The sequence below is a fragment of the Cyprinodon tularosa genome, unplaced genomic scaffold, assembly GCF_016077235.1.
Source record: "Cyprinodon tularosa strain WSP-4 unplaced genomic scaffold, ASM1607723v1 ctg343, whole genome shotgun sequence".
Taxonomy (NCBI): Eukaryota; Metazoa; Chordata; class Actinopteri; order Cyprinodontiformes; family Cyprinodontidae; genus Cyprinodon; species Cyprinodon tularosa.
This window is the reverse complement of record NW_024039056.1, coordinates 1,549,236-1,577,222: the sequence shown is the minus strand read 5'-3', so window position 1 is coordinate 1,577,222 and position 27,987 is coordinate 1,549,236. Positions and strand designations below refer to the sequence as shown.

Below are 27,987 nucleotides of genomic sequence, written 5' to 3'. Positions count from 1 at the left end.
AACCTTTAACATGCAGACACAAATTCCTGAGAATCATGGTTGGGGTCTACTGATACATGGGGCTAAGAAAACATGTGGAAAAATGTCTAAAATGGAACCTTCAAGCAAAAAACTGTAACGGAAAACTAATACTGGACATCCCAGTCCTGCTCTAGAGCATGGTAGTGGCAGGAATATGGTGTCGAGAGAAAAAAGATGAAGGTTTCCAGACAAGAGTAAAACAGACTAATAACATAAGTTAAAATAATTTGGGAAAGGGGGTTATATAGACTTTGGAGGCTAACGACAAATACAGACAACACTTTTTAGATATTATGGCTGCAAAAAGATTAAAAACTGCAAAGGGCTGTGGTCTTGTCCCCTAAAAGTAACAAACCTGATGATTTAACTCATTTTATACTTAAAAAGCTTTTTATGAATCTATTTCCTCATAGGGGATAACTAGAATACCTTGTCAATATTACAACACAAACAATACGGATGATTACTGTAAAACAGAAGTTTACTTTAAATTAAATGGCTTAAAATGTAAGATTTATTTGTTTTGTTCAAGCAGTATGTTAATACAAAATACATTTTGACTTTTGTAAAAATAAAATATCAAATTCATATGAGTGAGTTTCCTTTGCATTTACTATAATTCTGGTTCTCATTAGTTGAGGGGCTGTTGAAAGGTGGCAGAAGCTCTTATTCAATGAAAAGTCCTTTAAAAAGCATATTGTGTAGGATGAGATTACGTCGCCCGATCCAAGGTGATGAGATGAGCAAGTCTTTTTTTTTTTTTCCTTTCTCCTTTAGTGGCTACGAGCTCTTCCCTCCAGCAGACAGAGTTTCAACCTTGTTTTCGGAGAGTGTCCTTATTGCAGCAAGGTAGGTGTATGCTTCTATCTGCAACTGACAGCTGATGCAAAAGCCTTACCTGGGCTCTGTATACATACTCAACAGCTGCTCGTATAAATCCATTCATTATATAGCCTTGTCTTGTCAAAGTGCCTTCATATGCAGATCTGAAAGTGTTCTCCCACAGCTCCTAAACAATTATAAATGAATCATTTTTCTTTTACATTGTACATGGCATTTTTTTAAGTAAAAAGCCATAATTGTCAAAGATTATGTATTAATTACAACAACCCAATGCTTCTTTTTATATTTCAGCCCATTACAGTGAAAATGGCAGTACAGAAGTCCTGAGGAGCAGCATGAGGAGTTACAGGCAAAGAAAGTCAATTTCGACTGACTTAAGCAAACACAAATACAGCCCCCAACAGAAGGATCAATCCCACACAGACAAGCCTGGACATCCAGGAGGTTCTCTGTATGGAAGCAGCTCCTTGTCTCAGATCTGAATCTTCGGTCTCACCAAACCAGTGTCCCTGTTCTGAACAGATCTGGCTGTGGCCCATTCCGTTCTCATGTGGCCTTTCTTCCAAACGTTTTCTGTAAAATCCGGGTATTTCTCTGTCCCAGCCGTAATTTCCCATTTGGAGGTTGAGCTGATGCTCCGGTCTTTCATTGGTCCTGGTCAGCTCCTCTGTGTTCTTGTGAGGTCCTTTGGATTTAGCTCTCTGTTAAAAAATTTGTTTTATTTTTGAATTTTTCTTTAAGCAGACAAACAAAAAGAGATTTTGGTGCCAATTTGTCTTGTTGAGCTCATGAGCCATTAAAAAAAATGATGTTACAGTCATGTAGAAGTAATTCAGCAAAATCACAAAAAGCGGTCTGGCCACAAGCCTTCTGACATCACACCTGTTTGGGCGTAGCTCCAGGACCAATAGGAGGACCTCTTAGATAGCGTGCAGGGATACGTTTGGGTCGGACATCTGCCTCTTCCTCTTCTTCTTCTTCCTCCTCCTGCTCACTGTCTTCTTCTTCATACGTACATGGAGGCCTCGGCCTGAGCGACCTTCCTCCAGCAGGTGACATCGCTTTCTTCTAGAAGAAAACGGCGGATTGTTACTGTTTCACATGTAAAACTGGCTCAAGCTTGATTTCAGTTAGACTCATCCTTTGTTAAAACATCTGGTAACCAGTTTGCTGCTCTACAATATTTCACAGGATCACTGCAGAAAAGTCTTGAGAACAGAAAGACAGAAAAGTTAATTGTGAATATTGTTTGATAAAATAACAAAACTAATCCTGGGGAGGTCTTACTATTGCTTTTGTTACCCTGTAACTCTGGATCGAAGCAAAAAATGTGGCCAAATGATACTGACTTTGTTGTGGTGTAAATAAACATTAAACTTATTTTAGTTGTTTCCTTTTTTGTTGTTGTTTTAGCTCCTTTTAAGTGCCAAAACACTTTTTACCCAGATGTGCAGCTTAGGGACATTTCACCTGGGTAGTTGAGTAATTCAAATTTGTGCAACCAAAAAGCCAAAGAACAGCGTGCCACCAAAATGTCCGTTTCTCTTCTTACCTCCACTCTACAGAAACTACCGGGAGATAAGGAAGAAGAACACAAAACTGGCATAAACCAGATTGATATGTTTAGTTCTATTCAGTTCCTACACGTATCATTCAGGATAGCCTTCTGTAGAACGCGATCGCAAAAGGGAGGGATATTCAGTTCAATTCTTCGAGCTGATTGGGTACCTATGTCCCATGTCAAGCTTTTAGCCAATCACAGCAGCAGTAGCAGCTGTGACATATCAGATTCTTGATTTGTTTCAAAGAGTTAACTGAGAAATAAAACGCTTACCATGTCTGGGCGAGAGAAACACCTTTCCTGTCCACAAAAATCAAATTTTTCTTAATCAATTTTCAAAAAGAAATAGAGGGTATTCCAGCCTTCCACCTCTGGTTGACATCATACCCATCACTGCATTTCATTGGTGTGAAACATTTTTTTTTTGTATCAAGGCGACTGCAACTGTTCACTTCTGGCAGGGTGTATTTCTGGGAGTTTGTGAATTTACAAATCTCGTAACATTTCATCTAGCTTACAAGGTAAGGAGAATTAGGGATAAAATGTGGAATAACATTTAGCTCTGAAAATGTCTCTTCTTGTAGTATGTGAGCTCACAGTAAAACTTAATGGTAAAAATGTTAACAGTGATTAGAGAAAGGAAAGGATCCATTTCTAGTAATATGTTAGTCACCTTACCTCTGGTTTAGTGGGGGGTGGGCCTCTTCTGAAGCAAGCTGGCACTGGCCTGGGCTTCATGCTCACAGGTTCTTCATCATCCAGCTGTGGAGTCACCTGCTTGGGTCTACTGGGTCCTCTAGCTGCTCCTTCTTTCCGTGGCTTTAGGAAGAGTTGGAAAATGAATAAGAATGGAGTTTGTAACTTTCTTTAACTTGGCCTTGAATAACACTACTTCACTTCCAAACTGTGACCACCCATAAAAGAATCATATTTATCCGACAGCTTGGCAGAGGATTCTGGAAGCGTTCAGTGGCCTTTTTTCTCCGCTGACATTTCCTCTCCTCACTAAAGCGTCTGTAAATGGCCACTTGTGTTTAACAAGGGATCAAACTGGCCAGCACTTTAGCATGGAAATGAAATGACACAAGGAGAGGAGAGGAAATTAGGAGCATAATTGGAGATACCCTGTGCTGGGTAAAGTGTGTGTCATCAGCTCCTTCAAACTGGGCTGTTGAGAGGGCGGTCACTCGGCCACGTAGGGTCAAGAAGTGATTCTGAGGAATGAAGGGGGGTTGTGGTCTTCTTTCTGCATCAAGTCTGACCATCTTTCGCTCCTTCTAAGGGTAGAGTCACCAGAAGGTTAAACCTCCCTTTCGCTGCCATCACGTTCCTGCACTCTGAGGTTAAGAGACTCTGCAGAGAAAACCCTTAACGGCCAGCAGTCAGGTTGTTAAACGAATACAAAAATTTAATTATGGGGAAACATTAAGCACACCCTTATTTATGTCTAAGGCTTGTGTATGAGAGTGTGCTAAACAGAAGACCGAGCCCTCACCGGGTCTACAAACATTAACCTCTACTGAACAGCAATGCTCACCAACCGCAGCACATAATTATATAAAAAAAAAGAAGTGAAATCAGGACTAATGTGTTAAAAACAAAGACCCCTTCATTAAGACTTGTCTTTATAGGGTCCTGCTGAGGTCTTCCAGGCTTGCTCTGAACATGCACTGAACTTGATGTAATGGTTTAAACTATGGTCAGAGTAATTCAGGGGATTCGGCCAGAGCCCATATTTACAAAGATTCTTAGAGTCTTTTATCAAATGATTGACTTTATTGATCTCACAGTGGAGAAATCTACTCAAATTTACTCAATCATAAGCTAAAAATCTTAATGTAATAATTTCCTCACTGGCCTTTTTTCTGCTTTTTAGAGCAGCCTGGAAGGTGAGAAGCACTGAAGCCAGAGAGGAGTTGATGGCACAGAAGCAAATTTCTAGATGTCTTCTGACATCACCATGTATTATACAACATATACTTATTCACTTCCATAATAACTTACCTTATATGTATACATAGTATTATTGTACCTTATTATACCTAGACTGTGTGTACTTTTATTTTTCTTAATTTTTCAAGTTCCTGCAAAAATGTTTACTATTTATAATTTCAATGATTGAAAATTAAGCCCAAACACTACATTGCTTGTAAATTCTCGATTAATGGTTATTCAATAAAATTATCTTCTATTACTATATTTCTATTTTTTTTTCTTTTTCAGGGTTCCCGCGGGTCCTTAAAAAGTCATAAAAGGCATTGAATTCTTTAAAATAAAACTAAGGCCTTAATTGGTATTGTAAATGTCTTAAATCAGTCTTTCTTAGGTCTTAATTTTTAAAACATCATAAATATGATTATTTTTATTATGGTTTATTATTGTAATCTAAATAAAACATTAAAATTGACAATTTTTTATTTATTTTTTTTAAATAATGGCTCGCCATTATTGGTTCCGTCCCGATAGTGGAACCAATAAAAGCGTTGTAGCTGCCGGGACATTTGGGAGATGCGCCATTAACTTTTTGTCTGGAAAATATGAGCAAGTGTAAATGTAACGAAAATTGGCTCCAGCCAAGAGTTTCCTCCATGGCTAAAACCAGGGAACATACATGAGGCACAGTGTATTTTGTGCAAGAAGTCATTCAAGCTCGGAAAGATGGGAATTAAGGCAGTGGAGTCACACATGCGAAGCACGAAACACAAAGCGTCAAAATGGAGTTACAGAGAAACAGCCGGTATTTCTCAGTTTTGTTCCACCCTTGTCTCTGCAACGCCTCCACTTATCACCAAATCAAACATACTAAGAAAACGATACGAAGAAAAATAGCTGCAAAAAGACTTAGCACTGGTTATGTTGTGGCTTTAAAACTTATAAATTTGTTTTGTTCCCTGCTAAAACAAAGTTTGTGAACTCAGTCAAATAATTGTTAAAATATATCTGTCATTTGTGTGTTTTTAGCTTTCTTCCTGTATGGGAAGCTTTTCAAAATTTGAAACATTAGTGCAGTGGTTTATGTTAAAATAAACCTTTGGGTTAAGTTGTCGCAAGCAGGTTTTTCTTATGTTTCTTGTGGATTTGGTCTTAAATTTTTATTTCAAGTGGCATTAAAAAGTCTTGAATTTAACTTGCCTTATGCTGTAGGAACCCTGTTTTTAAAGAAGGCTTCTTATGGAGTGTTCCGACCCAACAAGTTGCAGGCATAAAAAGGCTTCCAACACTTCAATGTGGGCGCTGTACACTTTCAAGTCAGACACATCAAAATCTTCTAGACCAGGGTATGACTGAAGTAAAACCGTAAGACAAATCGTAGAATTCAGATAAAAATCATCTTTATTAGTAGGAGTTGCTTTAACTCTTTCTAAGGAGCTCACTTCAAATAAAGCATCAACCTCAGAACGCTGCCTGTTCTGCAGCTGCTGCTCGTTAGGCCTTTTGGACGACTCCATGTTTGCTTATCAAATATGCAATGCAAGTATACTCTGCTCATCCTCCCCCCTTGTGACCGTTCTGCTCCTTACTGTGAAATAGCGAAGCAGTGAGAATCGATGTGAATCAGAGAACAAAATCAAAAGCCTTGCAACTACACGTTAGTTTCCATTGTTCCTTATAAAAAGCCTGGTAATAGATTTGGTCTATCTGTAATGTCACAACTCAGTTTAGGACTGAGAAATGAAACATTTTTTGTAGATTTGAGACTGCAGCAGCAGGGATGTTTCACTGCACCAGGATTTAGTTTTCACATGCATCCTGTCATAACCCAAGAGATGCTCTGGCGGATTAGTGTTGAGATATTGTTGGTTTATTGTGAAAATTCCTGCTGTAAATTCTTGCTGAACTTCTGTATTTATCCTTTAAAAATAGGCCAAAACTAAACCGAGAACCCTGATTACTTAAGCCTGGAAATGTATGGAAATCTGTAATTAGAAATATGTTAGAATCCTTAAATCATGCAGTATCGGTCACATGTAAAATATCAAGGTGACCAAACCACTATTAAAGAGTAATTGAACACAAGGTTGTGTTATATTCTGTTTTCACCTTTTCTCGGTTGAAAGGTTCCTTGGGGGCAGAACCCTGGTGACCTCCAGGCACTGAAAAGTCCAGTCTTCCTGTGACCTCACAGGCCAGCAGCTTTTTAAGAAACTGGTAGTCAGCCTTATCTTCATAGCCCAGAGTTCTGACATAAATCAGGAACTTAGCCAGCTCATCTGGTGATGGGAGGAAACATAAAAATGACAGTTTAAGGGAAAACATGTAAACAATTCTGGAACATTAGCTGAAATGGGATTCTTCTTTTTTTCTCTAAAATTATTTTAGCAGTGAGGTGGCAGCAACAAATGTAGGATGAACCTGAAGGTCTCTGACTTCAGATAAAACACTGACTTGCGTTGCATTGTGTTATACAACGTCAGCCTAAATGTATCACTGGCCGTACGGTGTGTATGAAACATGCTGCAGTGGAACCTGTATCACTCCCCCCCACACACACACACCCAGTTGATGCATCCTCTGGCTCTTATCTACAGCGGGCAGCCTGGCTTTGTTAGTGGATGAGAGTGAAGCTTTGACCATTCATCACACACCAAGTCATCACTATGGTGTGACCTCTCCATATAGGAGATAAAATACAGCTAACTTTGAAAGGCATGTCAATGAGACGGCCATCTATTTAATTGATATAAAGTTATAACAGTTTTCCAAGGTGACGTTCAGAGCAGAATTTTCATCCTTTAGCTTCATTCTGATGACCAGATCTCAAAGACTTTGTTTTAAAAATAAAATTTCTTCTCTACTTGTATATGCTAAAGTTTTTGTGTTTTTTTTCTCCATACAGCGTTTCAAGATTCAGGGCCAAAAATATCCAATCAAAGAAAACAAACAGCTAAGTTTACAAATTCTCATTGGTTGTGAAAACTGGATATACTAAAATCAAAAAAAACAATTTCAAGCTTGAAAATTTTTAGGTGGAATTTGAAGTCAGGCTGGTGTGGAGGTGGTGTTAATCAGGGGTGGACTGGTTCACAATATCCACGGTTCGGTTCACGGTTTCGTGGTCACGTTTTTCGGTTCGGTTCGGTATATGTTGATTGTTAGCCTGACATGTTGCTGTTAGCATAAACAAAACGTGTTGCACAATGCTTGCACATTGTTGCACTTTTATCCACAACTTTCTTTCCGCCGTCATCGTAGGTCACTCTAAATGCAAAGTGGTCCCATACAGCAGACCTATAAAGTGCTGCTGGCGCGTCTTCCAACTCCTGTTCTTTCCCACTCGCCATAACCACACAATTCTCCACAATAACTGATTTTTTTCTGCTACACCCGGCTACGCGGCTTCGCTTCTTCTTCTTGTTTACTACTGGTGGTTGGTTTTGGTCGCAGTACCGCCACCTTCTGCTCTGGAGTGTAATCGCTTCGCCTATGAGAAAAAGGAGCAGCGCATGAACCAAAAGCAACACACGCGAATCGAACCGAGACAGTCGAACCGAACGGTTCGGACGGTGTTTATAAATCGGTTCGACTGTATCATGTATCATATGTATATAAATATACATGATATACATGAATAAAAACAAGCTTTCTGTTAACAAGTTGCTATGAAGACAGTTGATGAAGTAGTGAATGCTTCATGTTTTAATTTAAGAGACTACTGCCGTTATGAAGGGGTTTACAGTGCATCCATAGGAATCCTCAGAGCTAAATTACTTCCATATTTACCTCCACCGAGGAGGTAAAGTTTTTAGGAGAGTTTGTGTGTTTGTCTGTCTGTCTTTGTACTTCAATGAAATTTTTATCAGAGTTGCGCCTGATGCAAAAGAGCAGTTCATTTAAATTTGATAATGGTCCGATCATGTGTGAGTTTTAGCTGTAGGCGGAAGTCACAATTGGGGACCGAATGTGCTGCTTGGGGGAGGTCTGCACTCTCCAACTGCTTTTCTAGTTTGTCATGTTACTGCCTCGTTTTAAAGTGAATTACTGTTTCACATCTTAAAAACCAGCAAACAAATTTATTTTTCATAAATGTGAAAAATGTATTTAGCAAATTTATCAGGAATGCAAAAAAGAAGGAACATCTCAAATGCATCAGCAGTCTTTATTCTAAATGTAGCTTTCTTTATTATGAGTCAGGTGTTCTCACAACCTGATTGGTAAAGTGATTGAGCCTTAAAGTGATAGAGCACTTCATGTCCCATGGATATCACCCCATTTCTTCAATTATCCCTGATTATGACCTTTTCTTTAGATCTTCGTTAAAAACATGCAGCTCCAGATTAGAGACTTTTTGCCTTCTAACCTCAGGCTTCTCATCTTACTTCCAAATTCTCAGTTTGACCAGATAAGTCTAAAAAATGTCCTGTAACCTGAAGAATCCCTGCAGCCTTGGCTTACCTGTGCTGGCCCCACTAGCTGACAGCTGCTGGACTGAGAGTGGCAGATTATCCATCAGTCTAAGAGAGGAAATAAAACCAAGAGAAGATGAAGACACAAAGACAAGAGAGAGTGCGTTCAGGACAGGAATAAGGCAGCAGGAACGGGAGCTAAATCCCAGCCAAAGCAAGCTGTCATACAGAATGATAACACTGATCTAAGGTCAACTACACTCTCTGGATTATTAGTGACCATGAATATTTATACAGCTCTACTGCAGAGTGCCAGAAATAAGCCTCTATTCATTGCAGTACAGTTATATTACAAACCAAAGAGTCAGAAGCTGAGCTGATTAAAAGGGAAACTAAAATGTTCTCAGTTCAACCAGAGAATATTCAGTCTAAATTATATCCTTGTTTTTTTAAAACTGCTCACTTATAGATAATTTAACAATCTGTAATATTTAATAATCAATCAAAAAATAGATGTAGGAATCAAATATAATGGCTGCTTCACAGCAGACTCGTATAAAATCCATTAGTTCAGAGTTTTGCCGTTTTTCTCTTAGGTGCTTTTCTGTAAAATATTAAATGTATGCTACAAAAAGCATCTGCATTGAACAGAATGCAGCAAAAACGTACTTGATTTTGGCCTCTTGGACGTGAGTGGGGTTTTTGAGGACGTTGTCCCAGGGTAGTGACCCACATAACCAGTGAAGAAGACAAAAGCCCAAGATTTGGAGGTCACCACGTCTTGATGGTGCTATAAAAAGAAAGAGAGCAGGTCTTTAGCTTAAAGAATGATAAATAATACGGCTTCAGTGAAACATTCAGTGAAAATGTAATTTCAGCCTCAATTAGCAACTCTTAGATCACTGACAAATCACAAATATATTATAAATATACATTGAATATTCAATGCTTGTCTAATTTTAAAGTTAACATTCTTAAGGTTTTTGTTTAAAATTTACATTTTTTCAGGACTTATATCAATAAATAAAAAAAATCCATGTATGCCTCCATAAAGTATTTCGACAAAAAAAAAATCTTTAAGCATAAATAACGAATTTTAATTTAAGTTTTCTACATTTGAGGGGTACACACAAAAAACACATCTCAATAGGGGGGAAAAAAAGTTTCATATAGTCTTCAAACAGCTGACTTAAACTCTTGTATTTTAGCATTTGAATCTCTAGCTTTTCCAATTATTCAGGATTGTTGATTTAGTTGATGAAATAATACAAATAAAGATAAAAACAAATATTCAGGGGTGACTAACAATTCAAGATTAATAAAAAACATATTTTTTTATCTTGAGAACATTTTTCTTATCTCCAGACTTTCCCTCTTTTCCATCTATTTCTGAAAAAGTGAAGATTAAATGCTCCATCACCTTTTATTCACACCATTTACAGTAGCAGATGAAAAAAAAAAAAAAAACTTTACTGGCATGATAGCAATGAAACTTAACAACATTCACTTTAGAGCTAACCTCTTCCAACAAAACAGAATGATATGGAAAATATTTGCAGTAATTTTAAGTCCTAATCAACAAAAACAAAACATTTATGGTTACAGCAGTTTCACCCATGGCAACCAATTAAGATTATTTAATCCCCTCATAAGGATTGGTAATACAAATTATACAGAGAACCTCCAAACTTGCCTTGTTTCCCATGACAATTCAAACCTTAATTTTAAAATGTACACTAGAATGTAAAAATATTAAAAGGAAATAGATAATTTCTTAGACAGTTATATGTCATATTTAAATGCTAATTGGATCAATAAAAATAGAGGAATATGGGCCTTTTTCATCTGGGTCTATCAAATCTACAGTAAAATAATAATATATTTATCCTGGATCTAATATCAGGATTCTTTTGCTGGAAATCTAATTTTTTTTTTTGTCTCATCTCCCAAGAGCTGGAAGAAATAAAAGCCCGAAAGTTAGACAAATGAATTTTTTTATACTATGCTGACTGTGTTTAATTGCACATATTTTATCAAACTGCGAGGGCAAAGACGGCAGAGTGTCGAGCTGATGTTGAGAGAGCAAGGAGCAGGCTTAGCTCACCAGTAGGGCTGAGCATCAGCTCAGAGACGGAGCTTAACCCCTTGCTCACACTGGCTCTGGTGCGGTTACCGAGCCGACGGAGACCGCAACTCCCGCACACCCCCTCTCACACCGCCCTTTGGGCTCCGGCAACAGGTCCGGAGATTTAACTCGCGAGAACAGAAGTTCACTTGAGTTCACGTAACTTCACGCGATAACACGGCCCAAATAAGGATATTTGCGAGAGCTTGTTGCGGAGGGCTCCGGCACGCCGCAAGGATAGCTTTCTTGCTGAATTTTCAGCAGCGCCGGAGTGTCTCGGTAACCGCAGCCGAACAGCTCAGCAGCCGGTGAGAGAGGTTTACATCTTTTTAATGACTTGGAATCACTGCGGCGCCGCACCCACCGCACCGCAACGGGAAGACCGGAGTCAGTGTGAGCCGTGGGTAATGCAGGTAGCGGAGAGAAGTTTTCAGAGAGAAGAGATCAGCCCAAAAAAATGGCACAACAAAGTCCGGCATATTAATTATGTTAGTTTTACAGAGAGTAAAGAAAAATGCTGCAACGCAAAAACACGTAAAACAATGTTAAAAGTTTTTTTCTTAACTTCAGCAGGGCAACTTCTGAGCTAATTCCCTTCACACTTCAAAATAATATTCAAATTTGTGGAAGCAAGTTGTTCTGTCTGGCACGTTTCGCGGTTCAGATGCAGTTTGGCACACTTGGAAAGATTTTGAACACTTTTGTTTTCATTTTACTTTAATTTAATACCTAGGTTTGTTTTATGAATGACCACAGTTATGACCAACAACTTAATTTCTGTTGGAATATGTGGAAATTGTTATTCATCATACACCGGTTGTTCAAAGTCACACTGAGAGGTCCAATTGTCAAATGTAATTTAGTTAGTTGCTGGAATATTTCAGTCTAATAGAAAATATGCACATTTTTGTTGTCAACTTTATAAAATAATGTAAGGGTGGTGACAGTTGTTTATCTAGTTTAAATTAGATTTGTATGCAACTGCACGATTTAAGAGAAGGAATGGCATTTCTCTCTGAACTACTGTTCTCATGTTGTGTGTTTTGCCTCCATTGAAAATAGCCAATTCCAAACAGATTTGTGTTTGTACTCTAAACAGGCTAATCAAACAGTACAATGCAAAAAATATTTTAATATTCTAAAGTAATGCCAGGATCAAGACATCAGTCCAGTTCAGGTTCTCATGCAGTATAAGCTCTTATGGAAAATCCTGAGCATGTTTTTTCATCTTATGGTGATTATATGTACGACTGCATGGATCTACATTTATGTGTGAGGTCTGTCAATACTTGGTGACCAAGTCCAGTGAGGTTGAGCCTGGGGAGTTTTAGTAGCTCAATACAGCAAAGGCTGCTGCATGTCTCGGGAGAAATTACCTATCGACTCGCTCTAGCAGAAGGGAGAAATCACCTGCCTCAGCATCGATCCTACCCGGTCAGCCAGAAGTCTGGTCCAAAGAGGAAGTGAGGCCACTCTCACACAGGATGAGATTATGAAGGAGATAAACTGATTTCAAGTCAACATGTTTGTGAAATTAAAGTACTGAGATTTGGCTTAACCAAGTTGTCTTTCTCAACATGAATAATGACTGTCAACATCTGGTGATGTGCTTCGAGGGCAGTAAGAAAATGAGTTCAGGGACATAAAGTTGCCTAAATAACAATTCTTTATGTTAGCCCCAAACCATGAATACAAGCTGGAAAGCTAAAGAGATGCTGGTTAAAGATGTGTGATATTGAAATTCACATCTACATGCTATATTGTAAGTGTGGGTAAAAACTATTCATCTTTAAGATCATGTCATGGGTAAGCAGACCTTCTTCTACCCATCCAGCCATGAGAAACCATCTCTCGAGTGAATCCTGGTCTGCCCTAAGGCCTCTTCAAAAATGGACATGGCCTATAATCCACCGCTAGAAAGGCTTTCTGAGAGGACTCCTGAACCAACTAACATGGTTCCTTTCATGAAGAAAAGAAGTGAGTTCACTGAACTCTTTTCTTTTCTGAAAGCTGCAACACTAAAGCCTGCTTAGTGCTTGATGCATCTACGAGGTCTGCACAGCCAAATGACAGACATCTTGACATTTAGCCCATAAATATCCCCACAATAAACAGATCAAGAAATTACTGTAATTCTTGAATGACACAAAGAGACTTCGAAACTGTTGGAAACAGCTCTGTTTTTTACTTTTACACAGGGTCCGAAACTAATACTCACGGAATGCGACAACATTTTTCATTTCATTTCATTCGTTAATGCCAGAGCAACATTCCCCACAAGGCAAATAAATGTTTGGACCAAAGCTGCACTTTGTTTACATCTTTTCTTCTTTTATTTTGATAGGTGTCCCTTTTGTCCATTTGTTCCTCACACACCAATATACAGATGCATTTACATAGAGCACACCCCAACAGTCATTTAACAACTTTGGAGCAACCAAGCCTTCTAAAAGACAACATGATGTTGAGACAGAAGGGAGAGAGTATCTACAGCGCCCAGGGCGAAGAGAAAGTTGATAAATGCCGATTTCGGGAAACTGTTTTTCAAGAGACTGACTTATTTCTGACAATGATCCTAAGCTAATGAGCTTCTCAGTGTTCAGCAAATATGCTAAAGAGGACAGATACGATTAATTTGTCGCCGGCTGTCAATCTATGAAACTGGGAGTTGAAACGACCCATGCCACAGCAAATGTTACAGCGCTGATGGCTGTATCAACACAAACACACAAAGATGAAAATCTTGTTTTACACTGTCCATGCCATTGGAAGAAATATAATAAAGACATTAAAACAAATGAAAATTGTTTTCTGAATGGTTTTATTTATGGCCACTTTATCAAATAAAACAATTTATACTGCAATTTTAATGAATAATACTACAATACTACATTAATGCCTTAGTGAAATAATATGTTCCTTAAAAATATATGAGATAAATTTTTTTTTTCTTGGACAGTAAAAATATTCTTGGAGGGCAAACCATTTTATCTGCCGGTTGACTTGGTCAGTGAGTCAAAAAGTTAATTTCGGACCGTGCTTCTATATCTACTATAGATTTGTAAGCTTGTAGTCTTTGTCCGTCAAACCCACTAGAGTAGGGGTGTCAAACTGATTCCAGAAAGGGCCGTGTGGCTGCAGCTTTCCAACCAAGCAATAGCATACCAGATTCTGGTCATTTCATTAAGTAAATCCAATCTAAACATGATCACTTGAAAAACCTGCAGCCACAAGGCCCTTTCTGGAACCAGTTTGACATCCCTGCTCTAGAGTCAGAAAGAGTATTAGGTAGATGGGAATATGCTGGTGAAGATTCTCTGTCATCCAGGTCATAGTCTTTCCAAAAAAGTAAAAAACAATCCCCTGGACTTAGTTTCCAAGTTTTAAAACATTTTTTCAATAAAAAAAAAAAAAAAAGAATTTTAAATGAAAAAAGCTTCTTGGATGGGAAGCAAGACGGTTCAATCTTGGACACTAAGTTCAGTGGATTTTTTTTTTTTACTTTTTTGGAATGTAGATGGGAACCTGTGCACGCATTTGATTTCCACGCAGGATGTATGACTGAGCCTTAAGGAGGAAGTTCATTACTGAAACGTAGGCATTCTCAGTTCATTTGTGGCCTCCAAGATAAAGTTGTCGATACACTCCTGAGGTAATTTTGGTAGGCCGTCCACACCTAGAAGGGTTCGCTCTTCCTTGTGATCTCCATTGTGGATAATAGCTTTAGCCGTGGTTCACTGGAAGGTTAAAGTCTTGGAAATGGCTTTGTAAACCTTTCCAGACTATTAGATGTTCATGATTTTGTTTCTTAGGTGTTCATGAACTTCTCTTAATCGGGTCAAGATGATTGGGCTTTTGAAAAACCTTTAGCCTACTTTGTGTTGTCAGACAGCTTCTATTAAGTGATTTCTTCACTCTACAGGTCTGGCAGTAATTAGACTTTAGGTGGGAAGTGAAATGAACCCAGCTTTGAAAAGGATGTGGTGAGTCACAGTTTACTCATGATTAAACAAGGGGGTGCTTACTTTTTCCACAAATGGCCACTGTAGTGTGGATTGGATTAAATGCTTCAGATTGGTTTGCAGGGGGGGTGCAAAAATAAAAGTGCTCTGTCTAAACCTGCTGTAAATGAAAAATAAAGTGTCAAAAACATAAGCTCCAAATGTGAAACAGTCGTTCTCTTCTACTTGATCTAAATAACTCTGATAATAAGGGTCAAATCTCTTTGTCCTTGTGAATTTAAATTATGTATTATGTCTGCATTACAGCAAGCCTCTCTATAGTTGTAAAACGATTACAGAGCGACTTATTGCTTCTGAGAGCCTGTTGGAGGAGAATAAGGATGAAAAATGCACGTGATACTGACAATGGAAAACGGTGTTCAATTCCCAGAGCAACATAATGGATTAACAATTAAAAAGATCAACAACTACATTAAACGTTACTGCCCTCTGCGTTCACTCTGGGCACGATAACGCTGCTTATTATGCTGCTTTATGTGTCGGCTCCTCTATATTCATGTATGTGCTTTGCCCTCATATAAAGAATGGCAAAGGACAACAGAAAGAAACGTTTATGCTTATTTGCATGTAAAGATTTCAGATGAAACTTGGACCAAAGAATCCATAAAAAAAAAAAAACATGACACAGGCACAAATATATCCATGCAGTGGTTGTGTTCCCCACCAGCTTTAAACGCTGGTCGTGCTGCTAATTATCTCCCATTGTTATTCAGATTCCCTTAAGCACAATGCTGTGTGGCACTCTTAACCCTTCTGCCTTGCAGACTTGTTGTTTGGAGACGGTCATCAGTCCGCTGTCCGCCCACCAAATGGCACTAATTACACCGTTTAGCTCCGGGTACATAGGTCTGCAACTAGCTGGATGTGTTCACCAAGGCTCATCATCAGCAACCTGACAACATCTTTGTGAGAATGAATGCCACCGGGTCGGCGAGGGCAGATTCAGGTCTGGTTCTCAAATATGCTATGTCTGTATCTTAGCAGATTTTAAAGAGAAAGATATCAAAGCAAGTTATGTTTTTAATAGTTAGCTGTAGTTTCAAGGTCTATATTTGCATCTGTTATGCAGTATTTGTATGGTGCATTAAAAACCTTAAAACATTTTCTTATACTACTTAATTAATTATCGTTTTTGTAAAACTTATTTTTATCAGTAGGTGAGGATTTCTTTTAAGAAATTGAAAGTAAATAGGTAAAGATGGATGTAGTATTAGTCACCAAAATTACTTTTTCCTTTGAAAACATCAATTACACCAAAAATACTTAAATAAAACCATGAAGCACAACTTGTTTAGTTCTGATGGTTAATTAGGAAGTTAACAGCCAGACCATAGCTGAAAGGATGTGTTGTCTCTTAATAAAATCAATCATGCAGGAAACATTCTCTTTTATAGGGGCTAGGGGGTGAAGGTTTTGATTAATAATTAATCTAAAGAGTTTTGTCTTTTATAAAGAGGATATTTACATAACATCAAGGGCTAAATATTTTTTTTTACAATATGTTGAATTAAAAAAATAGGACATAATTACATTTTAGCAGTTTATTGTGCCAGCAGTATTACATACTGACTGAATGAATGAAAGCATGTTTTATTATACATCATGAAACTTATGATATAAAACAATACAGAAAACTTTTAGGTCACTGAATAATAATACAAAAAGATTAATAAGATGTGTTCTTTTTAATGAATTTGATGCTAACTGTGATATAACTGTTTTAGTGTAATCCAGTATCCAGTGCTGGGAGACACTTTGTTCTGCTAGCAGCTCTTTTAAAGCGGTGGTTTGGTTGCTCTCAGAGGAATATTAAAATATGGCTCCATGAAGTGCATTAAATCACAAAAGCTTTCCCACCTAACATGCTTGTTGTTAGTATTTCCAACTCCTCAGCAAAAGTCGCTATTGGCTGTCCTAGAAGGCGCCAGAAGGCATCGCCTAATTTGCATATTTCACCTCATTCAGCTACAGGTGATTCCGAATCCCTTTGATTTCTTTTTTTTTCTTTGAGTGTCTGTCAAAGCAGTGCAGAGAGATGTTAGGATTGCTGGTAGCAAACATTTTAAGAGTTGTATAGAGAGTTTTATAGAAACAAGCAAAGAAAATACAGAGAATTCAACCAGTTAGTTACACACTTCATAACAATTGGTGGCAGCAGTGCAGCATTAGCTGTTACCAACCATCAAAGGTCAAAGGTACTATTTAGTTAACAACGTGACAAGTTTATCCAGTGTTTATATTTACAAACAGAACCATATAAACTGCATTCTGCATCCTTGTTGCCAGTAAACTGTAAATAATCCCAGACCAGACTCTGGTTTAATTCATTATTTCACCTCTACAGTAGCATGCTTCCACTCTAGGTTTTCCTTAAGAATTAACAGCCGCTCCGTGGTAAGATGATTATTTTTTTACATCCCCAAAGGTGATCTTTACCCTTAATGCTAAACTGTCAATATAAAAAAATATGATGTCTGCAGATTAGCATGAATGGATTTTCTGGATTGAAGCAGCATGATGTAAGAAAAATAGCTGCATACTGACTTAAAGGAATAGTACACCCAAAACATGATTAGCCTTCATTTTCTACTCACCTCCATGCTGAACAACACTCTGGAGTACTTTTTTGATATCTCAAATGCATCTGGAGATCTGGGAGGCTTCTTGCTGTCTGCTGACATTCAAATAATGGAGGTCTATGGTGCCCGAGACAGAAAGGTCCATAAAAGTCCACAAAAAACGTGTCAATATTCCTCCATACTGCTCGTCCAATGTATTCCAAGTGTCCTGAGTGGGTAGCATCCAGAATTTACTCGAAACGAAGTCATTTAGAATGTTTTTAGAGCATAAACAGTAGTGTATAGGATTTCCTAAAAGCGCGTTCACGAGTCTACGGAAACCGCAGCAGACCAAACCAGATGAAAGTGCGCATTCAGCGTCTGCTCTGCCGATAATGCAAGCGTGGAAGAAGAAATGTGCTGTTTACCTGTGCAAAGAAAGAAAAAACGATAGAAAAATGTCTGAGGACTTCAGTGTTGAGGAAGAGCATGAGTTCTTTGCCGAGCTGATCACAACGCTACGGAAGCCGGCAGACCAAACCAGATGAAAGTGCGCATTCAGCGTCTGCTCTGCCGATAATGCAAGCGTAGAAGAAGAAATGTGCCGCTTACCTGTGCAAAGAAAGAAACAACGACAGAAAAATGTCTGAGGACTTCAGTGTTGAGGAAGAGCATGAGTTCTTTGCCGCGCTGAATGCGCTGGTTTGGTCTGCCGGCTTCCGTAGCGTCGTGAGCGCGCATGTGTGTGCTTTCAGGAAATCCTATACACTACTGTTTATGCTCTAAAAACATTCTTTTTTTTTTTTTTTTTTTTTTTTTTTTTTTGTCCTGTCCAGCATCATAGTAAGCAGAATGGTAGTCTGGTTGCTTTATTGTGTTGAACAGATTTTGCTTTGCCAAGGGGAGCTTGGGGGTTCCCCTTGAGAACCTATTTATTATTTTATTAATTAATTTTATTTCTTTAATTACACATTTTTATAGCAACATTTTACATCATATCGCTGGGCTTGACAAAACGAAACTGAAAGAGGCAATGATAGAAAGTGGAACAGAGAGAGATAAAGGAAAAAAAACAAAAAACAAAAAGAGTGATGGAGAGAGAGAGAAATAGAGAAAGAGAGAGAGAGAGAAAAAAAAAAAAAAAGAGGATACACTCACACAGTACCTTGGTGCGTCTATACAGGAACCCCTAAACATCATTCCGCGAGCCCCAAGCCCCCGCCACCCCAACCACCGTCCCCCATCCCCAGGCGCAGCAGAACAGGCGCCCCCTGGGTCCAGCCGACCCCCCGCAGCGTGGCTCTAAAAACATTCTAAATGACTTCGTTTCGAGTAAATTCTGGATGCTACCCACTCAGGAAACTTGGAATACATTGGACGAGCAGTATGGAGGAATATTGACACGTTTTTTGTGGACTTTTATCGACCTTTCTGCCTCGGGCGACATAGACCTCCATTATTTGAATGTCAGCAGACAGCAAGAAGCCTCCCAGATCTCCAGATGCATTTGAGATATCAAAAAAGTACTCCAGAGTGTTGTTCAGCATGGGGGTGAGTAGAAAATGAAGGCTAATCATGTTTTGGGTGTACTATTCCTTTAAGGCCATTCACATACAGGGGTGTACTCTGTGCATACTGCAGCTCGCAGCTTGCATCCCCAAAGTTGGTCCTCAAGGGCTGCTGTCCTGCAGGGTTTAGAGGTTTCCTTGCTCCAGCACAGCTGATTAACATTGATAGTAGATTAAAAGGCTTTTGCTGAACTGCAATCATCTGAAACAGCAGTGCTAAAGTAGAAAAACCTCTAAAACCTGCAGGACAGCGGCCCTCGAGGACCGACTTTGGGGATGCCTGACACAGCATCAAAAGATGAGGAGAGGGAAATTTGTCTTTTAGCTCTTAAAAAGAAAAAAAGATGATAGATAAGGCCTTTAAACCTGACCAGGGATGAAGAAGGGGAATACATAGTATTATATTAGGTATGTTGGTGCCTTTAAGAGTTTGCATTGAGACATACAAAACATAAAACACTGCATGGCTGCTTAATAAAAGCATAGTGACACACCTGTTGACAGAAACAGGAGTGCTGGTTCTCTGGATGCATTAGAGTTAAAATGCTGGTCAGATTTCGAACTAACATAGAAGCATCTAAATTAGCAATTCAAGTAAAGTATTTTCTTTTTAATCATAAACCATAAACCTCCATTGTGGTTAAGTTACAGGCAGACAGGGCACACTGTAAAGTGTTTGAAATCCCTCGGTAGGGTGTTAGTTTGTTAGCACTCTGAGCACCTGTTCTTAGACAAGGTATCTCCTCACGTTTCCCCAAAGGTAAGTTTGTGTCACCTTGATTTTTCACAAGTTTTTGGAGCACTGACATGGACTTGGAGAAAAAAACAACAGTTGATGATATCTGCATTTTAAAGAAGAGTCCCCTCCCAGGACAGTTTTTCTTTTACTGGTGTTTTTGCAGAGCTAAAATACTAATAGAAACCTTGAAATGGTAATTACTCTGTCAGAGTTGTGCAAACCCACAGTATTGAGCTGCTGAGCAGAGGAGCTGGTCGACGCGAAGAGCACAGAGGTTATCGGTAGCTCAGGTCTCACACTAACCAAACATCAAAGCCCTTAATTAATGGGAGGATGAATACAAGATGCAGGTTATGACTTCAGCTAATTAGGGAATTGTTGAACAGAGACAGAGCTGGGGAATTCAGTGGGGGGCATGGTTGGAAAAATCAATGGTCAATGGGAAAAGGGAGCATGTAGGCAATTTGCCAGTTAATGTGTTCCCAATATCAGCTGGTGGAGGCAGGGCGCAAAAAGACCATTTTAAATGGACCAACGAAGCTACAAATGCATGTAAATCTTGTTAAAATAAATTTTATTAAAATAATAAGCTTGATTTTACTTTAATATACAGCCAGTAGCATCATTTACTACCATCTGAGTAGCTGAGTGTAAAAAGTCAGAAAATTATTTGATAAATTTAATACAGAAGCAGAATTCATACCAAAAATGTTAACAGTTGTTTTGAGAACAAAAACTATTCCACAAAAAAGTGGCTTTTAAAAAAATGAAAGACTCATCTGCCAACAGCCAGCAAGTATAGATGCTTCTTTAACTTTTTACCTTACTTTATATTAGAGACTAAGACACCATGGTAAATGAACCATGAAAAACTTCTTATGTTGCTAATGATGCTTATGTTGCTGATGCTACATGAGCTCAAACATACATAAGTCAAATCTTTGTGAGTACTCTCCCCCCATAAAAAGTGGTATAAAATTGGTCTGAAGAGCTAAACTCATTATCCTTAGGCATTAATGTCCTTTTTCCCCTTTAAATAGCACCTCTGTTTCCTTGTATTTCGGTTTGGCACTATTGTTTACCCTAGTAGAGTTGGACTAAGTTGGTGGAAACATTCTCCTGTCCTGGTTTGACTTTTCCTTTTTGAGGTATGAAATTTGGGGGCTTCTGCAGTGTCCTGCCAAACTTCCTTCTTTCAGAATCATTCTGTCAAGACGCAGAGCCTGGCTAACCATAGCCGCAGTGCGGCTTATTTTAGTGTACACACGGATTCCAAACATTTGAGTTCCTTGCGGTGCCCACACCTCAGCGTGAGCCTGGTGTAATTGGGTGGCTTACCAACTCCATTGTGGGCATCAAGGCTGGTGTACTCAATTGTTCCATTGTGGCCTTTCTTTGGGTTTTCCTTGTATTCTTTATGGACTCCATCAGGACAGTATCTATAGGAGAGCCCATAATCTGCTAGGTAAACCTAGAGCAACCAAAAAGACAAGAAAGACTAACAATGACAACAAATTGGTCAGTTTGCTGACAAACTGCTGAGGTTAGAAAGATGATTGTCAAGACTACAAGGTCGCATGACTCTTTGTTTTAAGAGAAAAATAATGTGACTAACCTGGTTGGGGTTTCTGTAACCCAACATGAGGTTGGCAGCTTTAATGTCTGCATGGACATACTCATTTTCATGAATATACTCCAGAACATCCACCTGACGCAGAAACCAAAACAGCAGCAACGACTTTCAAAGGTAATTATATGCAAATATTAAGAAATGTAAAACTTTTAGCGGTTAATCTAACTTTAACAGCTAACTAATAACTAATATTTGGATAACTAATAGTCTTATTGATCCAGAATAGCACAGAGAGTCACCATATTTCACAATGTTTTTTTTTTACCAGTCTTTGACCAAGCTGGAGTACAGTGGTCTTCTTCAGTCGGCCTCCGTTGCAGTCACAGATTTTCTGAAGGTCACTACCCAGCCGGTCCATGGCCATGAAACGATACCTGAATGGAAGAAGAATCAAAATGGCTATCATAACCCGCCATGTTTTCGAAGATAAAGTTCTGCTTGGACCAACTAAAATAAATCAGAACTTTTGACCTCTTTGTCAAAAAGTACAAACAACATTTTTGTTAACAATGAACTAAAACTTTCTACATACTTTTAACTAAACACCATCACATTTTTGCCCGAGCTGTACAATTACACAGAAAACAATTCAAACACAGAGTTGAGCTAAACTAACAAGTTTGAAAGTACTGTGGATTTTCTGATCCTCACAGCTTCTATTTTGTTTTTTCATGATGTCTTTAGAATAACTACCTGGTTCACACATACAATTGTGTCAAGATTTGGGTCATCTGACCCAGACATTCACATGAAAGAAAGGAAACCACAGACCCAATAGAAAACAAAGCTCAAGTAATAAAGGGGATTTTTAAGTCAGAAAACATTATTAACATTCCAAAAAATCTTGATGAGATTCTGGTTTGTTAATGCTAATGTCTGAAAAGAAGTGAAACATATTTAATATTACCCCTTCTGCTCTTCAACCTTTAATACCAACAATCTTCCAGATTCCTACTTCACTTATGAGTCCATACCACTCCACCTCAACTTGACCACAGATCAAATTGTATGTTTCTGGATGTTCTTCTTATGTTTTTTATGGCACACTGTAGTAACTTTACATACAGTGCTGGAAAAAAATAATAAAGTTTTAAAGTTTCTCTGATTACATTTTTCTATATGTTCAGGTAATCCCAAAAGTAATTCCTCACCAGGTAGAATGATGTATGCCTGTGTTGGAGCTCAACAGAAACTGGCATGGAAGATTTGTTATACATGTAGAAATGCCAGTTTTTTGGTAAACAGAGTGTAGTAATATGGCTTAGATTTGAAAGTTGTTCGAATAAATGACCAATGCTGTTTAGGAAGATATTTTAAAGCTGCATTTTTTTAAGATTCCTTTAAAAAAAAATCAACTACTTGTGTAAAACAAAAAAATCTAGTTGGTCCTTTGATTTAGTGGATGTTCAGCTTTCAGAGGGAATCATTTATTAACTCCTTTAACTACCGTAGGTCCTTATGTTCAGCCAGTCCTGATCCCCAGTATTTCGGGATGCCCAGAAAATCCAGCTTCTTGACTTTCTTCCATTTTTGTACTGAAAGAATAACAGAGAAGTGATTATAGAGGAGGTTTCATAGCAGGGAGCCGGCATCAGTCATCTGGAGTTAGTCCGAAGAAAAAGAAAAAAGAATAAAAAACAGCTGCCAGCTAGAAATTCTAGTTTAATTTTTACCAGCAGTTTGTAATACTCCTTTCTTGGCCTATGCCACCGTTTTCTGACCTTTTTTATAGTATTTGAACGAAATGCCAGATTCTGTAAAAATAAAATATTTTGCTCAAGCAACAGATCTGTCGCTGCATGTTTAAGAATAAGTACACACAAACAGCAGGATGGAGTGTACTAACTCAACTTCAAACACACAACAGGGCCACAGACAAAGCGGTGGGCCTGGCTCAGAGGCTCGATGGCGTCTGGCCTGACTGGCTCTCAACCAGGCTGGCAGGTGGTCAGGGGCTCAGTGGAGGCCCAGGCATCATTACGTGTGAGTGGTTTTCTCTCCTTTGCTCCTCTCAAACTAAGGCGTTGGAGAACTTAGACGAGCGTGGAGAGGAGGCCCCAACTGCCACTGGGGTGCGTGTTTGCTTTGGTTTGTTATTAATTACTATGTGCCAGGCAGCGAAACCTCTGGGTCTGTAGCCACTTCATCAGTCAAACACACTCACGCCCCAATGGTCTGCCAGGACACAGGACAGGTTGTGCTACTCACTGCTATCGGGTTTGGCAGCTCTCTGGTAAAACTTGAGCTCGGAGAACAAGGGGCCGTTTTCCTGGTACTCCTGCAGGCACAAACACAGTGTTGGTCCTTTCTTTATTACAAGCTACAGAATGCATAATACACAAAGCCATTTGGTGTCTTTATAAATAGGAGTAATTATTTTTAACAGAGTACATAAATGAAATTCGTTCCTAACCTTTTTTTCTTCAACTTTATTGCCAAAATATTGACTTTTTTCTATTTTTTCACATTTCAACAAGAAAATTTGATCTATTTCATTAAGCTTTTATGTGATAGATCTCAAAAAGTTACAAAATAAAAGTAAAGTTAGTGGAAAATTATACAACTAAGTTCCAGATAATGACGAGCATTATAGTGTTCAGTAACCCTACACTCTGTTACTGATAAACACAATCAAGAACAATCAATTGTTTCTAGAAGTCATTAACCCTTTAAAGCCCGATCCAAGAATAAAACAAAACAGAAAATTACATTTTTTGGGTTTGAAGTCCTTATTTGGCCTTTTAACAAAATATGTAAAAAGAAAAAACAGAAATACATGTTTGATATTAATAAATTTTTTACTATGCGACAAGTCAAGATTATTTTTTGTGGAGTCTTCTGCCCTCTGTTATCGGGTATATCTGATTGTGTAAAATAGGATTTTGAGCAAAGGTTTTACCATTAAATTATGCAAAAGGTGTCAGACGCAAAACATTTCAGAAACCGTATGTATCAAATATGATACATTTGGCATTATAGGGTTAAACAAGTGGACTCTGCGAAAGCCTCAGAGGTTTGTTAGAGAAAATTTGTGAACAAACAGAATCATGAAATAAATAAAAAAAACACAACAGAAAAGTCAGGGATAAAGTTGTGGAGAAGTTTCTTAAAACCTGAAATTTTCTTGTGTATCAAAAAGTTTTTTTTTTTCCATAACATGGAGGAATAGCTTTGCTGAATTTTCAAAAAAGAATAAAAATTTTATTATATTTCGGACAATTTATTGTGCCAGCTGTATCATTTTAAAGATAGGGTATGTTGCTCTGAAAGATTGTCAGACTGTTTTTGTCATAAAGTGAACGGTAACTGTGATATAGCTCTCTGCTTTAAGGGCAATTAACAACTAGTGTTGGAAGCAAAAGTTTGCCATGTAAGGGTTACGGTTAGTTGAACTAAAATGTGTTTTTTTTGTTTATTTTTTAAGAGCTGTTCTACTTACAGAACTTGCAAATCATTCCCAAATATACATGTAAAATTGTGATAACCCACAAATCATAATTTTATAAAAAAGAAATCATGATATAATATTTTTGTGATGTTACCCACCTGTAGTTATGCCACAGTTTTCATAAAGCAATACCGTGAACCGATAGTTTTGCAATATTTTACTGTAGTTCCATCTCTGGACTCCACAGCTCAAGAATCAAAGACATAAGCCAACAGAGTTCAATAACAAATACACCCGTTTGTCTGGAAGGAGCTGTCGATCAACAGCCTAGCTTGCTCAGTTCTAAGAAAGGAAAGTGCAGTGAAGGGTTGGACCAAACTTTTAAAAAGTAGTGGGAGTGCAGAATGGAGAGAAAAAGTTTGCAATTAATAAACAAAAGCACCCCCAAGTTGAATAAGATAACGTTGGGAATACAAAAAAAAAACATCTATGTTTCCTGTCATGCTAAATGAGAAAGGTTGTTTTAAACTCAAATAACTTATTTTCTTGATTCTTAGTCAAATGGTAAGATCATTAAAACAGATTTATGTATATTTTATTTATGATGAGCGCTTTTCAAACACGTCATTTAGATTCATTCTATCAATGTGTTTTTTCTTTAATAAATCTGTTTTGTTTTAGTGTTGTCTTTTTGTATTTTTATTTGTACTGAATAAAAAAAATTAAGAAAAAAACATTTTATAGCAGTTTACTGTTTTCTATTGAGCATGTGAGCCATTTGTAAAGGTTTTACTATGAGACACAGTCTGTAAAGAAAATGGCATAAACTTGAAGAGTTCAAATCATAACAGAGTCTGATCTGGACATTTATTAAGTATTAATATTTCAGAAATTAAAACTATACACAAAATAGTATGTAGGTTCAAGGAATTTGGTTTATATAATATGAAGTATTATACATAAATAACTATTAAAAAAATAAAACAGCAAACACATGCAAGGTACCTTCTTATTTACTATAACTTATTCCTAATTTTGCACTTATGATTTCTCCATGCCAGCAGATAGCTGGTGAAAAATGTTTGACAAACTTGTATCATTGAATTATAAAAGCTCAAAACTTTCTAAATGTCTAAAGTTTTTGTCTTCTGACCTTGGCAGCCATTTGACTTATTCTTATGCAAACACATAGGAGATGAAAAAATTTGATTTTTTTTCTTCTTTTTTTTTTTATTCTAGTCAAATTTTAAATCTGGATCTGATTTATTCAAGTTTAGTCAAGTTTTGCTAGGCTAAAACTTAGAGAAAATCAAAACCATTAGATTATTTTAAGCTGCATTCATAAACAACTTTCATAACAAATGGAGTGTGGTATCAGCAGAAGGATTAAAGTCTACAAAAGCTGCAGATTGTTTTGCAAACTCACCACTTTTATGACAAAGTCTGCATCCGCTGCTACAGGTCTGCTTACATCCTGAGATGCTTATCAATGACAAAAAAAAAAAAAAAAAAAAATGGGTAAAAGGAAGAAAAAAAAATTTATATAATATAAATTTATATAGATATATATATAGTTGGTATATCATTACCTAGATAAATTAATCCAAAGCCTCCTTCACCAATGATTTTTCCCAGCCTCCACTGCTTTTTCTCACCATCCGCCAGTATGAAGCCATCTGGGAGAGGCTTGGGCAGGTTTCGTTTTTTTGGGGGTGCCATTAAAACTGAAGAACAAAAATTCAGAATCTTAGACAATCTTAGACATCCTATTTTAGTTAATTTTGTTAAATTTACAATGAAATAATACAATTTTTATCTTCTACACAGCTCTTATATTTATTCAATTCAGTTTCTATAGCGCCAATTCACAACACATCATCTCAAGGCACTTTACAGTTCACCAGATCATACAGTCAAATTGATTCAAAGTTTTCTATCTAAGGAAAACCAGGTGATTGCATCGACTCATTGACTTGAATGCAATCCCTCACACTAAGCATGCTTGTAGCGACAGTGGAGAGGGAAATCTCCCTCTTAACAGGAAGGAACCTCCATCAAAACCAGGCTCAGTGTGAGCGGCCATCTGCTAAGGCCGACTAGGATTCAAAGATATGGAGGAGAGATACAAAAAGCAACTGTAAAAGACGGCCCCCGTCCAGGAAACACACAGCCAGACAGATGAGCTCTGAGCCAGCTCAAATGTCAGAGGATGAAGAGAGCACATCCAGCCAGTCCCAGTCAGAGAAACAGGACTGCACTGGGAAAACAGGCAGATCACCAACATCTATAAACAAAGGTGTGGATAGCAGCAGCACAGCTGATATTTCTCTACAGGATGGAGTCACAGCCAAACAGAAACAGACGAGGCGAAGCTACTATGAAAAAATGCAGAGAGAGCATAACATTAGAGATTAAAATAAGAGATTCTGCAGAGTGGAAGAATAGAGATAGAATTATAGAGATAGCTCAGGATGCTTCTACTTCCAAACATGCATTTTATGAGAGTGAAATACAGTATTTAACACAGCATTTTTATAAAATAAAAAAAAATAATAAAAAAAAAAGATTAAAAATGCTGAAGAATTAAGAGTGAAAGTAGGCGCAGATTGTTCTGATCAGGGGTGTCGATCAATTTATAGATGACGATAAAGCAGGACATGAAAATACCAGCAATGGCCCCAAAAAGAGCAGCAACATTTCTCTAAGCTGATCATCATCGTAGTATATGTTGCTTATCATAAAAGTTGCATTTAGTTTTACCGGATGTTATGGGTAATGATTTTAAACGCTAAAATGAGGTCAGAGGCAGACCGTTAGCCATATAGATTAATTGTTATAGGCTATGTGTAACCGCTCAGTTCAGTTTAATTGTATCGCCCACTATTCACCATATTTTCTTTGAGTCTTATTACGGTTTAACGGTTTAAACACAAACACCGAGGAAACAGATTAAAGTCTAAGCAATATCGAGTTGCAAAGTAGAAAACACTGGGCTTTAGAAAATGACTCACTTTTTGTAGTTTGCAAACACCTCCGAAGGTTGTAAAACCCAAGCAGCGTTAGTTAGTGTTATTACGTACGCCAGTTAGGCGAACTAAACTTTTTGAAATTTTATTAGAGAAGCATAAACAAATGGCCCCTGTATAGGAGGACCGAAAATGAAATCATTTTTCCCTTCCCGGAAG

General features: G+C 37.9%; 2 protein-coding genes across 3 annotated transcripts in view; one reads left to right on the top strand and one right to left on the bottom strand.

Moving 5' to 3' along the window:
* Positions 1–2,244, top strand: part of fancl (FA complementation group L) — a 30,561-nt gene extending 28,317 nt beyond the window's left edge. The window contains exons 13-14 of the mRNA XM_038294725.1: positions 799–870; positions 1,156–2,244. Of these exons, the coding sequence (XP_038150653.1) occupies positions 799–870; positions 1,156–1,191 (108 nt within the window). The 3' untranslated portion in view covers positions 1,192–2,244. The remainder of the gene's footprint in view (positions 1–798; positions 871–1,155) is intronic.
* On the bottom strand, positions 513–27,987 carry vrk2 (VRK serine/threonine kinase 2). 2 transcript variants are annotated; one of them, XM_038294724.1, is made up of 14 exons: positions 27,814–27,987; positions 26,392–26,526; positions 26,229–26,284; positions 23,623–23,692; positions 22,862–22,949; positions 21,680–21,788; positions 21,397–21,489; positions 21,120–21,252; positions 9,439–9,559; positions 8,819–8,877; positions 6,467–6,636; positions 3,104–3,244; positions 1,747–1,929; positions 513–1,565 (listed from the first exon to the last, which is right to left on the bottom strand). In XM_038294724.1, exons 2-14 carry the CDS (start codon positions 26,519–26,521, stop codon positions 1,239–1,241), a joined length of 1,680 nt encoding a protein of 559 aa, XP_038150652.1. In that variant the 5' UTR covers positions 26,522–26,526; positions 27,814–27,987; the 3' UTR covers positions 513–1,238. The 2 variants fall into 2 exon arrangements, with proteins under 2 accessions (XP_038150652.1, XP_038150651.1); XM_038294723.1 differs by having other exon boundaries at positions 1,747–1,932; positions 27,814–27,986.